This window comes from Labrus bergylta, chromosome 9 (assembly GCF_963930695.1).
Source record: "Labrus bergylta chromosome 9, fLabBer1.1, whole genome shotgun sequence".
Lineage (NCBI taxonomy): Eukaryota > Metazoa > Chordata > Actinopteri > Labriformes > Labridae > Labrus > Labrus bergylta.
Genome location: NC_089203.1, coordinates 11,112,484 through 11,129,888, shown reverse-complemented (window position 1 = coordinate 11,129,888; position 17,405 = coordinate 11,112,484). Strand labels below are relative to the sequence as shown.

The window sequence follows — 17,405 nt, the reverse complement described above, 5'->3', positions numbered from 1 at the left end:
GTTTTCATCAAGTATTTGGTGTACTTGGCAGCTTTGTCGCTTCAGTCCTGACCAAGTGCCGAGTCCCTGCTCAGAAGAATCAACCCAACAAAACAATGTTGCCGCCACAATGCTTCACAGTTGGTATTGTGTGTTTTGGATAGTGTGCTGTGTTTGGTTTAGCGCTGTGAGGTTTGTCCAAAATGTTCAATCTTTATTATATCTGGCCACCAGACCTGTGGCCACATGACATAAGAATCTTCCAAGTGTTTTTCTTGCAAAGTGGGAACAAGACTGTTATCTGTAAAGGCTTCTTTCCTGCACCTTGCCATACAAGCCGACATTTGAGTAGAGCTTGTGAGATTGTCGTCACATGCCGGACTAACCAGTAGCTATAGAGAATTTTAGGTATTTCAAAGTTGACGTCTGTCTTTTGGGAGATTCCCTGTTAAATCTCTTTCTGTTTGTCGGGAGAGCTATACACCCTCTACTTCCTAGAGCGGCTCTGAGGGATAGTTGAAGCTTTTAGTCTTTCTGTATCCTTCTTCTTACTTGTGCTTTTCTCAACTTTATCCTTCTGAAAGAACCTTACACACCGTGGAGGATTCTTGGAGTTGTAATGCACTGTTAGTAATTTTGTCCTCAAGGGAAACCTCTCTTACTCCGAAGAAATCAAACAGTCACAACTGATATCTGGAAGGTGATTGGTCTAATGAGCTGATCATATGGAAATACTGATTTAATATTTCAACTTCCATGAGATAATGTGACAAAAGGTAAAGATCTATGTCATCAATTGATGAGGCATAACTGTGGAATAGCTGTTGGCAGCACAGTAGTGTAGTTCAAACTGTTGGAAGTTATCATCATTGATCTTTGTAGAAGACAGTCTCTTACATTTAACCTATCCTTAAGAGGAGTGGGCAGCCATTGTTAAGCGCCTGGAGACCAACTAATGTGTGAGCCAGTGCAAAGACGAACCCACAACCTTCTTGTTGTGAGGCGACAGAGAAGAAAACTGAGCCGTTGTGATGTGCATAGTTGTAGTATGTACATTTTTTGTTAAAACTTGTTAAATCCTGCTTTTATAAGGGCTGCAAAGTGTAGTGGAAATTATGTAATTATCTGTGTTTACATATGTTGTCCCAACATATGTAAACATGACACTGTGCCTGCATGACTGGCAGAGTGTGTTTACGTGTCTGGTTAGGTATTAAAATCTCTGGACGGAGACAGATGAAGCAGCAGACTTCTGATCCATCTCCTGGGTGAAAGATCTCTCATCCTGTTCAGCTGAGTAGCTTTGCTGTAACTTTGTCTGTTGAACTCTGATTGTCAAAATTTGATTCAAGACCTGTTTTTTGTTAACTTTCATTGTAATAAAGTACTTTATTTCACTGGCGGTATTATTTCTCACCAGGTAGACTTACAGATATGTCTAAAACACATAGTAAATAAGTTTCATTTTCTAGTGTTTTGAAAAACAACCAAGGCAAGTTCAGCATGATGAACTTGTAAATGTCAACAAAGTCTAATAAAATAACTGGAAAGAAAAAGATAAAAACATCTCTATGATGGAAAAATAGAGGTAATCACTTAAATAAATCTGGCATATCTGTATTACCATTTAACATGTCCACATCTCACACATCAGATTTTATACATTTTATAAGAGAATTCTTAAAATGGTCGAATAAAACGAGTTAAGAGAGTAGAGTAGAAAATAAGATGACGATTAAAATTCCCAGCACCTCCTGCACATTGAGAGCAGCTCCCTTGTTATCAGACGGTGCATGTCTTCAGCCCTTATTTGTGGTGAGGCATTATTAGCAGCGTAGCGGCGCTGTCCCACCTCATCACATCATCTGTCAGAAGATCATCAGTTGCTGTTCCGGCCCAGGAGGAGGATCCCTGTGTGCTTCTTATCTTATTCAGACACACACCACCTCGTGTCCTGGTGAGAAAAGTCAAGTTGAGGGATATAACTGGGTGAAGGCGGGCCTTGATGTTATAGCGCTTTTTATTTTTGTATCTCCAATGCTCAAGTCGGAAACTTCAGTTATCTTTCCAAGAAAATAAATGTATTTTCTTTTCAGACAACTAGTGTTATCGCTTTTTATTTTGCACGTTTTGATTTTACGTCCATGGATTCTGAAAAACACATAAAAACTTGAATTACAATTTTTTTTTTTATCGCAGCAGATGAAATAGTTAACCTAAGCACTTTATGGACAACATTAACCTGGAAATGCTTACATCAATTTTTCAACATCATAAAAATACACCATACATAATGAGTATTTTTCTTTTTTGAACGTTTTACTGAGAAAGTAATTTAAAGTATAAATCTGGTTGTATTTAATTCTGTAATCAAGACCAAGACAAAGCCTAATATAAACGGTGTTACTCTGCTGTGCTATGGACCTCCATCATGTCCAACAGTAATGAACTCTTATCATTGAGCCACACTGCCCACACAAGTTGACATTGGTCGGTCTATTATAATTACTAATAGGAGTAATGTCCATTAAATGCTCACTAGCAAACCAAATGTTTATTAAATAATATTTTAAATAAATCTAGATAATGTCTGAGTAATCTAAACAGAAATGGAATCCGTCAGATTTTCTGCATTATACTTAGTAATGTTTAAGAAGTGCATTTATATTTGTGACCTGTGATTAAAGTACATTGTTATATGAACAAACTGCGAGGGGTTGTTAGAAAATATTTAGGGAAAGACTCACACACTCTGAGAATTATGACAGTAACAAATGACAGTATATCTCCAGCCTTTTACTGTTTTTATTTGCCCCAGCTGGAAATAAACAATATATCTGTGACTACATTTAATTGGTTCTCCTGTTGATCATAATTTCTCATTGTCCTCAATTTCACTCCAGATTTTCTGCTTTAAAATGTTATAAACACACTGACATGCTAATCAGTGCTGAAACATTATCTTTTTATAGGAAATTCCCGAAGTAAAATGATATATATATTATCTCTATATTAAGTGTAAGCAGTTGTCTTTTACAGGTTTGGAGAATCACATAGTGTAGGCATCAGCAGTCACAGCCTGAAGTAGCTTAAAGCCTGTAACATTACGTCTGATCTGCAGGGTTAAGGCAGAACAAGCACTGTGCTCAAGTGTGGCACCACATCTTCCTCTTGCCTCTTCTATACCAGCTCCAGTGTTGTTAAAGCAAAATAAATTAGATTGTCTGGGAGGAAAACAAGCAGCAACATCTGCACCATTTTCCAAAGTGGTTCTTTTATTTTGATCTCTCCTAGAGTGGTCCATCTTCTTCCAATAACATTACCATTTAAAAAAAAAACAACCTTGTGTGCACTTTGTTTCATTTTCAATTCATTCACGTCAGCAGTGACTCAGAACAGTAATGGCTAAGTGCAGGGTTGTACTTTTTTTAACTCTTAATATACATGATTAGGTGAGCAGTCATGTACATATTACAGCAATGATTATTAATACACAGAAAAAGGCCAGCGAACATGACTCATTCTCAAGTGAGGAGGCTGAGCTGTTGAATCAGCTGCCGTCACTGAGATTTTGACAGGACATCATCCAGATCAGGTTGTTTTTCTTCACAGGAGATGATGTGAATGTTACATGTGGCTGCTGTCACACGCTTAATTTTAGTCACCAATTTAAAATGTATTCAAGTTAGTTCTTCAAATGTAATTAAACTTCCCTAAATTGGCGAAGAAAACTCAAATTAATTTCTGTGCGAAGATTAAGCTAGAATGGAGGAGGGGGAAGTGTGTTTGGAGTAATGAAAGAAGCGCTATTTTCCAAAACCGATTTGTATTCATGCTTTTTGCTAAATCACACATGTCTGTGTTTGCTTGTGGTTGTGTTGTCAGGAGGACTGGAAGGAGCTTAAAAAAAGAATAATCAGAAAGCTGTTCAGGTTGAAATGAGTTTCCTACTCTGCTCGCTGCTTCTGCGTTGGACTGATACCCTGAACACAAGAGGAGTTCAGATGTGCTGTGGTTTCCTTTGGAGGGAAAATCACATCAGATAACCACCTCTGTGTTTTATTTCTAGACAGATTCATGCTTTTTCACATCATTCCTAGTAACGTTTCTCCGTCAGGTCTGGCTCCTTGTGAACATTTGACATGGTGAACAACTGTCCTTTTGATAATGCCACTGCCAGATGTCTGCTTTTGGTACGGTTGCGTAAATTCATTATTTTCGTCATATTCATTGGTTACTCGGCTTGAGTTGTAATTTGTTGTTCATCTCTGGGACATGGAAGATGCAGACAATGAAAGATGAAACAAACATCTTCTAACACTTCTGTTTTCATGGCTCATTAAGAGGGGAAAAACAATTTGTTGCTGCGCTGGTGGCAGAGTTCAATGGATGGGGATGTACGCTGGTTGGTTGGTCAACTACTTCAATGAAGTATCTACTTTAGGATCCCAATGATATAAAGGACTATTAACTTCTCCGCTTCTGCCATAAGTAAAAAAAAAAACATGGTTATGTTTATACCACAAAAATGGAAGACAATCTATTAACCTCAATCACAATTCAATATGCATTTAGTTGAGGCTAACAAGACTTCCTGCAAATACATGTTAGGGTTGTCATAAAGCCAGAATTTTTAACTTCAGTGAGAAAATTGTCAAAATCGATCAATAAATAAACAGCAACAACAAAAATTAGTCTGAGGCATCACATTTTATGTAATTTCTTGATTTCAAACAACAATAATTGCATGTAAACTCATGCACACTGTCTAAATTGCGGTGAAATAGATTTAGAGAGAAGATTTTGTCGTCTGTAAAGATGGGGTATCAATCTGTTTTTCAAAATATTCCATATCAATTATCACTCATAATCCAGTACAACCAACCTGTGAGCTTTAACAGACCTAAGCTGCTTGCTCTCTTTCACCTAGGTCATCTTTGGGTAAAAATACGACTAAAAATCTTCTTTTAAAAAAAAGAAAATCGTTACTTTCCGAAACCATTGATTATTATTATTTAAGAATGTGGTTAGATCGTGGAGATAACATTTACTATTTGTTCAGTGTGCTTTCAGACCTCCTAGAATACAATTTCTCTGATCCACCTATACGCTGTCCAGAGCACAACACCCCTAAGTCTTGTTAACAAAAGTGGTATGATGGAACTGTACTGTTGAATGCTTAGAGTTTCCCTCTGTTCTAAAGCATGTGTTTCCCTTATCGGTACACTGAACTGTTAGTAAGCCCAGCAGCAGTGTCACCGCTGTAGTGAGTGCTTTGTGCTGGTGTCTTGTTAAATTAGAAAGTTGGTGCTGGCATTTTGTAACAGTAATTAGAGTTGAACAGGTGATGCTTTTTCTCAACCTTGTTATGGATCATATCTTTTGCGTTGTGTCTTAATTCTCAGTCTGACGCTGCGGAGCCTCCATGCTTTGTCACACTAATTAGATCGCCCGAGTCATCCCCTATTTCTTTCTACCTGGATCTCAAATGATGAGGAGGAAGGAGGAAAAGGCAGAATGGTGTGTTTCGCTGGTTGATGAGCGTTGCATAAGGGCCTCATATTTATTTACAATGTTGTGTCAGAAGCCTTTTGGAACAGATTGAAGAACTTCTGAAACATTTGCCAATATCAGCAGTTAAATGCTCTCTCTTTGCTGCTTTGTATTTTTGCCAAACTGAGCTAATTTTTGGACGGTACCTAAGCTGGAAGTGTATTTTCTGTTTGGCAAACCGTGCTCTGTCGGCTGACAGAGGAGCTGTTTTATCTAATTGTAAATCTCTCAAAGTAACAACGTTTTCCATACAAGAAATGAGGTATGAGTTTCATTTCAGCTCTGAATTGCAATTTATGGTGTTTTGTTCAGTTTCTCCAGCATCATAAACAATATAGATTACCAGCGATACTGACATTCCATTATTGTACGTTTTATGGCTCTTGATCATTATGTCAGTCTGCTTTACTTTCTGCAGTTCAAATTGTTCCACAGTGGTAAAATGCAGTGTGTGTGAAACCTCTGATTTTAGCTGCAGGCATATCCGGTAATTAAAGGATTAACTTGGTAATCTAAATTGTCTCTTGTCTTCTCCTTCCTCCTTCCTCCCATTATTTCCTAACATCCGTTTCAAAGATTTAAAAAAATGCCTCCTTTGCCTCTCTTGTCTGCGTTTCTGTTTCTTCCCAAGCCTGCGCTGAAGTCTGTAATCAACTTGCTTGTGGATTACCTCGTTTCCGGCGTGGGGGGGACGACACAAATCCATGAGGGTGTGCGTGCCATGGGTGGTAAAGATGTCTGCCCCTCCTGACAGCTCAGGATGTCTTCAGCTTCTTTGAGGATAGTGTGAAGTTGTTGAGGGAAAATGTGTTTAAATCTCTGACTCTTCTGAAAAACATTGTGCACTGAACAAGTAAACAGCAGAAGCAACGAACAATGTGAAGCACTTCCATTTCAACTTTGCACTACTAAGCATTTTTAGCTCACATTTTTACATGTTTACTACCGGTAATTCCTCTCGGAGAACGTTTTTTAACTTATAATGCAACATGACCTTTGCTGTGCTCTGTGCTTGAACTATGTATTTTCAGTTTATGCTAAGCTCTTCATCTGTTGAGGAGAAGCTATTTAATATGAGGCCATGATCACAAGTTTATTTTTTTCACAGAAAAGCTAAACGCTCCCGCTTTTAATTTGGATTTCCTTTAAGTATGAAAGAGACAGCATAGTCATCTTCAGTTCAATGCCAAAGGTAGTGTAGGCACTGAATGATGCGGTCAGGATACACAAAGTTTATTTTAGAGTCACAGCCAGTGATTAAACCTCTGCTACAGAAATCTGTTTTTGAGTTGTTTGGAGGCTGATTCAGCCGTGAAACTGGGTTGTCTGTGGAAACAGCTGGGAGTGAAATTTGGACAAAGCATCAGCTGTGGCACATGAGGGATGAATATGAATGTTTGGTCCAATCTGGAGACTCTTGAGTCCACACAGTGTTAATGGTTCTTCTAAGATTAAGACGGCGGCTCTTTGTATCACGGGTCTTTCTGTGTATCTATTTTCAACAGAAAGATGAATGAGTCCTGTGTTAGTGCTCTCACTGTTATGTTGACACGTATTCAGGCTTCCAGCTGTTGATCTGGTTAAACATCACTCTTAGCAATTTATTCACACACATTTGCACAAACATGCACATCTGCACAACCAAATGTATTCATTCACACATGCAGCCTCTGTCACTTACACACAGTTCTCAAAATGTCAGCTCTTTGACGCTGACAGGAACTTAAAATGGTCTCATTGGTTTCAAGGCAAATGTGCCTTTCAAGACGACATCTCTTTGAAAGGCAGAAAAACGGATGGTGTCAGTGCTGGTGGCAAAGGTAGACGGCACAGAGTCTCTTCAGTTGGACCCCCCCCCCCCCCCGCTGAGGAGTTTCTTCAAATAGATGACAGGAAAAAATAATAAATAAAAATCAACAAAGCGTAATACCCAGATGTGTTAGCTCCTGTTCAAAGGTGTAAGGCTCATTAATATGGCTTCTCTACATCGAATTTCCACAGCTAACAGCTCCATCTTTTTGTCCTTTGTTGACAAACTATTTAACGACATAACCCAAAAAAAGCAGCATTTAATCATTCAAAGTGCTGCCTGTTTGAGTAAAGATGATTTATGCCGACAGCTTTTGAAGGCAATTCTCAAAGTTGTCGGCGTGACCTGAGCTTCAGGAACGCATCTATCATGGAAATATTCTCATCAGGGAACAGTGTAGGCAGCGTGGTATTAGTATCCCGAGTTAATGTATGCACACAGATGTACAGCTCTGCATCAATGTACATGCTTAGCAGCCAATCTTCTATTCATTTAAATGGGAGAAGATTGTCACACCCTCACATGTGGCATATGTGAGACTGATTTACTTTTTCATCCCATCCTCCCAGTCCCCTCATCTCCTTCTGTCCTTCATTCCCTTAAAAAAAACAAAAAAACCTTGCATCTGCATCCTCCATTACTGATGCAATTGAAATGTGATTAAATTTGGGTTGCTATGGATGCCTTCTCCTTTACATCTTTATATAATGCATCTGAGCCTTTTCTATACGAGGGTTTTTCCAATGAAGGTGATTGATTGCTTTCAATGACCGCCATCAGTCATGACTGGGGATATTGTTTGGTTGCTGAATTTAACAGAGCATCTTAGCCTTAACCTTTGCTTTTAGGCACCTTTGCTTAGACAAAGATAAACCTTTTTTGAAGCAGCACAGTTTCTTTGCATCCGTGTGTGTGTGTGTGTGTGTGTGTGTGAGACAGAGAATGAGTGTGTGTGGTTGTGAGAGTGTGGTGAAGCTTCTTGGTTGTCTCATTGAAAAATGTTTTCTGAATCTCAGACATGTGGAAGAGTAAATATTTGTCATCTGGGGACAAACATACATCAGTCAGCCATGCTGCAGATTATAAATGATGTAACATGGAGCCATTTTTCCACATTACATTATGCCTCTTTTTCTTCATGTTTGATCACGCCCAATGGTAATGTTATCAGAGGCTTATTTAGAGTATTTGTTTCTGTACATGAACCCTAACACACATTCATTATAGTCAGAGTGATTACCAAATAAAGATAATCAATGGTATAAAAGCATCCAGAAAGCCACTTGAGCAAAGCAAAGCGCTCTGATGAAAAACATCAACCAACAAACTGGTTGTGACAAATTTGATCTTGGCTTTGTTGTTAATGGCAGCTAAACATGAAATGGTTTCATATTCTGGATAGTAATTTTAATTGAATTAATTTCAGAGGACATAGTAAGGCGCTGATGGTGTCATAAAACACTTGTTATAGCTGCTGTTCATCACTCTGATGTAAATTATGCCCAGTGATTGCTCAATGATGCTTTTCCTTTGGGGACATGACGTTGTAAAAAAAAAAAAAGGGGTAAAAAATGTAATTGGCTCCAAAGGGCACACGATGTGTTGGTGCCATGAGGGAGACACACAGAAGAGGGTTATTTTCTCTGCAGCAATGGCTTTTCTCCCCGCTGACATCCTCATGCTGTGGTGCATTCAGCAATTCTGTTCTCCAAGTAGATAATAAGGAGAGAAATTAAAAAATAAATGCTTCTTTTTACAAATGATAACACAAGTCGACAGTGCGTGGCACACTGACACGAGCAGAAGGGGGGCAGGAGTATGAGGAAAGGGATTTTTTTTAAAAGCCCCATGTTTTTTTCTTATACAAAAATAAAAGGAAAATGATACAGGAAGTAACAGTACGGTGAAAATGAAATATTGAGGATAGTAAGATACCCTTTCAAATCTGAATACTTCAGAAAATGTAAACCTAGCTGTTTTTCTTCATGCAATGGTTTAGGCACATGAAGTTACAACTGTTACATGAATATGACAGATTACTTTTTACATTACATATTTTTTACATTACACATTATGTTTTTGACTGCATCATTACCACCTCATCGTCTTATGGCCATGCTCGCTTCCTGTCTTGGGAGTTGAAGAGGCCAGCTGGACACGTGGGACATTTGCGTCTGTGCGCAGCAAGAAATTTGCGCTGGACATCATGGCTCAGCAATCTGACACCTGGTGCACCCATGTTGTGTTGGACTGTGTGTGGTTGAACACGTGTTTGAGGTCAGCCAAACTGTCTCTTGAGAGAATGGCAGCTGCAGACAAATGTCAGGTCCCTCCCTCATTCATTCCTTCTCAAAAGTAAAAGCATCTCAGTGATGTCCAATGTTAAGAAGAGTGCAGGATTACAGCAGATTTACAGAGTGGTTACTTGCTCTTGGCAACAAGTCCAGCATGTTGTATCAATTAAATCATCGCCATTGGGCTGAATGGTCAACAAGGGAGGCATTTAGCATCTTGTGTTTGTTGTTTGTGTGTGCACTAAACGATCTGGCAATGGTCCTCGGATGCATTTCACAATTAATGGTGGCTTTAACCAATCGCATTCAGTGGATTCTGATGCAGTGCCCACAGTGCTGCTGAATGTCTATTTGATTTGTGCATTGACCTGCAAGAAGTCTGTTAAGTGGCTAATACTCCCTGTGTGTTAGTGCACGTGTGTCTGTGAGTGTGCACGTTGACTTTGAAGTACAATGTGTCGTGACAATAATCTAAGCCAATTTACTACGCATCAGCCCTCCATTATGGGTTTGATATAAAGCAGTGCGTGACTAGAATGCCCTCCTATAAAAACGACAATTTACTTCTCTGAAGAAATTACATGTTTAACCTCATTAACCTAAAGTGCATGTACTAAAATGGTTGGCTAACCCCCACCACCACACCGCGAGACAAACACAAGCATGCACACACAAATAGGAAACATCATCAAAAGTTGAGAGTTCGTGCTGAATGTGACCTCGGCAAATGAGAAGCGAGCAGTGAGTTAACATCATCAGAAGCTCATCACGGCGTTCTTACGACTCATCAGTGTCTCAAGCGGCTTAAGTTTCACACTCGGTTTCAACATCATCCGGCCGCTGTGAGATGATTAACCTGGCAGGTGTGAGGAGAGTCTCGCCCACTGTTTTAGAGAGCTGTCGTCTTCAGTCAATGGGGAGTACAAAGGGTCAGCCCGGCCGGCTAATGGCCATGGTCACAGAGCTGGAAGCCGGCCCATTAGAAAAAGAGGCCTTCATTAGGAACAGCACACTTTCTAAACAGCCTGACCTGCTGGTCCCATGCTGTTTATTAGCAAAGTTTTAGCTCTCCGTTAGAGCAATTATTCTCACTATTCATGATGATCTGTGGCCTTTCCTCGACACTACCAGACAGGAAACACACACTCACATACATAGTAAATGACATCAGGCACTTGGGTTGTCCCAAGTAGAAGCCATCATATTAATGACTGTTTCTTCCCTGCAAATGTGTTGCAATAACAAAATGTGCTTTGGAAAATGAGGAAAAAGGCGAAGTGTCAGCGAGTGATCAATGCCGTTCATTGGACACAGAACATTTAGTTTTCATTAAGAGTTAAACATGTACACGGAACATTAATGGGGTTCAGCGGCAGCAGCAGTGGCATGCTTCACCGTATCGCATCCTGATGAATTAGCAACTCAGCACACAGGGGTAAAAGAAGAAAGGGAGAAGAAAGAGGGACATTAATAAAAATGTGTAGTGGGGGAGGGACTGACAGATAATGTCTTTATCCAAAGATGGGTGTTTATGACGCAATGTAATATTATCCCTGACCTGAGCATCAGCAGGCTGTGAAGACGATCGAGGCTGTGTGAGGGAGGAGAGGAGAGAGAGGTCAGTGTGAGTGTTACCGTTTCATTAGGAGAGCTGTTGACTCCCATCCGCTCCTGCTGCATGGGGAGCGATGGAGAAGGTTGTAAATGACTGGTCTGTCAGCCATATTGGATTCAGGGCAGTAAATTAATATTACACTTCTTCTTAAAAGGGTTTTTATTTTGGGATTACTAAACTCCCCTGAGTGTCGCTGGTGTAAAGAGGTTATTTCCCCTTTCTACTCTGTTGTGTGTCCTCTTGCTATCTTTTGCACAAGGCTAATGTGTTTAGAGAGAGAGAAACTGTTTTCACAGAGGAAGGATGAGTGTGCTGTAGGCTCCATTGTGTCATTCAGAGTTTGTATTATACATTTTTCATTTTGCTGTAAATCGTTGGTTGTCTCCCTAAAGAACAGCTTGTGTGTATCTGCGCGGTGCATATCCGCCTGTCCTCTGTCTTTCCCCCTGTATCTCATAAGATTATGGAGGAAGAAAACACCTTCCACCGTATACAGAAAGTGAATTTAAGTTAACTGGCTGTCTAGCTGTCAGTCATGTCTAACCTGCCTCCCTTCGTCCTGTCTCACCTAATGTGGGTAGAGTTAGAGTCCTGGTTGAAGAGCTGTATAACACATTGTGAAGTGGCCTAGTCGCCGAGACAGGATTTACGGCCGCCGGTCCATCATGTTAAAGGACTGTGATTAAGAGCTGGAGTAAAGACATCGACTCCCACAAACCCTGCGACCCGGCCAAGAGCACACAAGGCCGAGCTCTGTCACTGTCATACAGCTTTCACTCTGTCTGTCCATCTGTCTCCGTCTCTGTCTTCTCATGGCTTTTTCATGTGCAAATGTATGAGTCCCAAATCCCCAAGGACACCAAAATCTCTGCATTACAAATTTCATGTCTAGTTCATTCCCACCCACAAGTCAAACAGTCAGGACAGTGAAGAAGGAAAGGCTTCAGCTTCTGCCTTCCTGACAATTTGAAAACTTGAAAGCTTTTTTTTTTTTTGCCTCTGAAATCCTTGCTTCTTTTTTTTTTTCTCTAAAGGTTCAGAGCACACCGCCACCGCAACACTTCCCGCCGCCTTCATGGACCTGTTACCTCACTTCCTGATTGAACCGCAAGACGAGTTCATCGTAAAGAACAAGCCTGTGACGCTGACCTGCCGCTCCACCCCAGCCACGCAGATCTACTTCAAGTGCAACGGCGAGTGGGTTCACCAGGACGACCACTTGATTGAAAGGACTGTTGACCCGGCAACAGGTACAAACAAATGAATCTGTTTTCCATCTAGATAATTTTTATTCCATATGGCTTAAATGTTTTTATCTGTTCTTTTCATGTTTTTTTGTTTTGGATGTGCAGCATATATATTTGACTCAATGAATACATTATGTGAAATATTTGCGTGCAGAAACTAAGGTCTGCAATTTCCTGTGATTACTGTGCTTCATCAGGCTCTTGGCTCGTCCTCCAGCCTATTTAGCCTGCCACTCACATAATAGGCACATTGGTTTCAGTCTCAGAAATCATCTCCATCACCTTGGAGACCTGTTTGTTTTCCTCTCTGTTGTGCAGCAATCCTCCCGCCTCCGCCATCAGTGTCATAAACACGTATGACATTGATGTGGTGTGATTCAGCAGCATTCGGCAAATTCTAACCTCCTGTTCACAGCCTGACAACTGATTGGAGACGAGGAAAGGAAAGGACACGTTTATCTGTGAAACAAGACCACTCACACAAAAACACACAAACACATGCAAATGCACTCTTAGATTTGTTGCCGTACATCACAATCACATGCATAGACCATTTTGTTGTTTGTACGCAGTGATGACATGTTGTGTGGGTGGAGCCCAACTGGTGTAGGAAAGTTAGCTAGAGATGTTTAATCCACTGGGGATACTCAGCAGAACCGGCTTTTGAGGACCCTTGTTTAAAGAATAATAAATGTATTTCTACTTCGCATGCTTTCAGATTGTAAGAAATGATCAGTACCTTTGGAGACATTAATGTTAAGGAGCTTGTGGAGTCAAAAAGACAATATAGATGACTTTGCAGATGCTAGTTCCAAACAATTCAAACAGTGTTGACTCATTAAGAAGATCTTTTCAAAGTCCAGTATTTTAAACCAGTATCGTTAATATTGTCATGGATGTGAAATGTTTGTACTTACACACAGTCTAAAATAGACACACACACACACACACACACACACACACACACACACACACACACACACACACACACACACACACAGTTGGAGGAATGTGTTTGTACTCTACTTTCAAGCTGTGTTTAAAGACATGTTCATTGTGTTAACTGTGACATAATCTGTACTTGTTCATGTTTGATTAAAGACAACACTTCGTTACGTCAACATTGCATCCCTTTGTGGGGATTATTTCAGTTTGGACAGCAGTTGTACGGGAAACACACAAGAACCGTTTGCAGATGCCAGTTTAACTGTGACAGCGAGCATCTTTGTTTACCTCGTAGAGAAACCCTGTGTCTCTAAGAAAAACTCATTCAAATCTCTTGACTCGCACAGTTGTGTACTTTGTGGTCATGTCAGGACATTAAGCACTGAGATTTGGTGTTTGTGTATTGTGGACTGACGTACTGTCTAGCCAGCGGCAAAGCGCATTAAACGCAACTACTATACATCTGCATTTCGCTTCTGAGAGCGTCCTCAACAACGGTATAGAAAACAAAGGTCATGTTTTTTGGGTTCCTGTTCTGACCTCCAAAAGCACAAGTCATTCTTTCTCTTGAACCAAGGATCTGGTCTACCACTCCTTGTTTCTCTCTCCACTTGCTTTAGCTGTTATTCTGCCATCAGAAATTGATTTGACGTCTTCTCCAAAATGGTCTATTGAAATAGATAATAGACATTACTAAGGGGATATACAGAAAAGGAAGAATACACCCATTAGTGTCTCAACACAAAAACACAAAGAGAAGGTGATTAAAGCAGTCAAATCTGAAGGGAAATTTAAGCAGGAAAGTATCAATTCACATGCATCCTTTGTCTCTTTGTTTTAGATACAGAGCTGTCTGTGCAAACAATTTATGCATCTGGTCTTCAGGGTTTGCAATTAGCATGCAACAGCTCAGCGAATGTAGATATACATTTTCTAAAAAGTGTCATGGGGTTAGCGTCCTCTAAGTGTCAGTTCAACCTGACACTTTGTAAGGTGAGGATGAACTCAAATATTCTCTCATACTGAGGCTTTGATTGATGTGCGCTCTGACATGTCCTCTCCTGCACCTGCTCTTGCTTTTTTTATTTTTTAAATGAAACCAAAACCCAAAGATTCATAACATCTCTGACTGTGTGAGGGACTTTGATGCATCACGAGTGATTTGAACTTCAGTCCTCTCCGGGATGGGGGCTGTTTCCTTTTACAACAGAAGATTTGAGACAGCATGTGTCTGTTTTTCCCAAAGAGTTGAGAATGTGTTAAGTACAGGTGAAGCTGAGTCTGTAGTGCATCGTGTCATGTCATAACCTCGCTGTCACTCACACACAGCCTCCTGTTGTAGAATTTCTTTTTAACCTTGAAAATTAGTCACAATTTTCAAAGCTGAAGTCATCTTATGAACGAAGCTCTTGTGAATAGCAGTAATAAAAGTGTGTCAATAGTTAAAGGGAAAGGAAACCCTATGGGGGGCACTTTTGGATTTGGATCAATAAAAAGAGTTTTTGTCAGTGAGTCAACACTGATCAAATGTGATCAGTTCCCAATGCTGCATTCCTTCTTGTGTTTCATCAGCGTTCTGCTCTCTCAATTGATGATGTGGGAAATACAAAATCTGGTTGTTGACAATATCAACAATCCATTTGAGAATAAAATAAGTCTTGGCCAATGAAATGTTAAGCCATTGGTCAAAACCGTAAAGTACTTCATTATTGTAAATCTTCTGTTGAACACTTTCATTACTACTTCTTTTACTAACAGTTAAATACTGAATGCTTTCAAAGTAAGTGATGTTTGCTACTAGAGTGCATGTAAACATGTTCTCTGGGCAACATGGACATTTAAGAGCCTGTAAATAAATGTATTCTTTTATATCCATTTTATTTGAGGCTCTGGATTTGCAAAGTCTCCTGCTTTATGAATTCGATTGAGATTTAAATTGTATTTAGTCAATAACAAGTTTTGTCAAGAACATGATGTGCTGCAACAGAGTTTATGAGAACATCAAATTAGCATGCCAACAGCTCTCTCCTAACATTTAATGATGATGGACCATTTGCCATGTGGTCATCAGCTGTTATAGTTTATTTGTCTATGAAACCGATTTGTTGTGCCGGGTGCCGCGGACCCCTGAAGCAGCGAGGGGCTCCATCGTTAGAAACCCTGTGAAGTCCCCAAGGCCCCCACATCACACTGTGCGCCTGCTGCCTTTGATGATGACTGTGTCACATGAGGGGCGGGGCTGACCAGATATGAAGGACACGAGGATGTCCAGAGGTACGGCTGCTTGAAGAAATCCACATCGATCTCTCAAACACTTGTGCCGTTTAATGTCAGCGCTGCCCCGAGGAGTTTACTGATGGATCCCTCTAATCCCCCTTCAATCTGATTGGGATTCTCATCAAGGATCCCTGTTCCTTTGTAATGTAAATTAAAATCAAGCTGTGGATAAAGCTTATGATCTTAATTCCGACAGTAAAATGGAGGAAATGGCTTGTAGACACATCAGAGTCAAGAGTCACTGCTGGAGATAGAGGATGTGTTTTCTTCAGTTTTCAGTTCAACATGATTATTATTCTTCAAGGCTTCGATGGATGAGTGGCCCGTCAACAATCAAGCCCAGAAACACTTACAGAAGCATTCAATACTAGAATGAAACGGCCAAATCATATAAGCAAACTGTTTTAACTCCACATGTGTTTTTGTTTTTTTTAAATACTTATTTTTGGGCTTTTGTGCCTTTTAGTGGAGAGATAGGACAGTGGATAGAGCTGGAAAGAGAGAGAGGGGAAGGACATGCGGGAATGGAGCCACAGGCTTGTACAAACCTGGGCCGCCTGCTTGGAAGACTATAGCCTCCCTTCATGGGGCGCACGCACTGGCCAATGCGCCACCAGCGCCCCCAACTCCACAGGTGTTTAAGTTTGTCTTGCTGTTGTTAGAAATGTTTCCTGAACCCTGGACTTACTAGACTTTCTAACAATCAGTTAAACATGTCAGCAAAATCCGGGGAAAATATGACCAATATACAAAGAAATGAAACAGACCAACACATTGGAATTCTGAATGATTCCCTCTGCACTGGAACACAACTTTTGCAGCAATTTAATGTAAATTCATAGACAAAACAAACTGAGATATCTCAGATTTTAAGAAACTGAGGAAGATTTCAGGCTGTGGAAGCACTTAAGATGAAGGTCAGACTAATCACATGCAGCCTAATAACAATAATTTCTCAGTACATTGTTGTATAGTACATATATATTTTTAATTCCTTTAAATAAGGCTGAGCAGTATGACAGAATGAATGAATTGATGATATATACAGAGCTCTCTAATGTTCAAATCAAGTAGACCTAGCTGCTTTTTAAATACATTTCCTTTTTGATCATTTGTGCATCAGTGTGACAATCCACATTGATTTGTTGTTTTATTCACTAAATTAAACAAAAAACTTTGAAATGATCAAATAAATCCCAACATATAACGACCTAAAAAATAGGACACCCTTGTCTTTTTTGTAGTAATAGAAATAATTTTTTGACGTGTTGAAAAATGCAACATTGTAATTCCTGTCTTTCAGACATATGACAAGCGCTGAGCAAAAGGATTTGGAGATTTCTTAAGTCAGAAGAAGATCAAAGTCAAACAGCCTGTTTCCATATGCACGGCCGATCACAGATGCACTCGAAGCAACCTTTGGTCTGCTGCTGTGATATCTGTGGTGTGAACGTCGAGGGATTCCCTCAGCACTAATGATTTCTCTCCATGTTTTCATCACTAAAAGATATCAAACATGAAAACAAACTGATCAGAGGGAGCTTAAGGCGTATCAATAATGCTTTCACTGCTACACATCAGAAAAGTTCATTTTTCAGAGACGAACAGCTCTGGTCCAGCACAGCAGAGGCAATTTTCAACAAACTCCAACATGTTCACTCCTCCAGCAGGTTCAGGCAGACGTC

At 40.1% G+C, this 17,405-nt stretch overlaps 1 protein-coding gene across 4 annotated transcripts in view; it reads left to right on the top strand.

The window, feature by feature from the left end:
- The window catches only part of unc5a (unc-5 netrin receptor A), a 128,692-nt gene that overhangs the window by 55,281 nt on the left and 56,006 nt on the right, over positions 1-17,405 (top strand). For all 4 annotated transcript variants that reach the window (XM_020639452.3, XM_020639451.3, XM_020639454.3 and 1 more), the window contains exon 2: positions 12,286-12,501. In XM_020639452.3, coding sequence (XP_020495108.1) covers positions 12,286-12,501 — 216 coding nt within the window. The remainder of the gene's footprint in view (positions 1-12,285; positions 12,502-17,405) is intronic.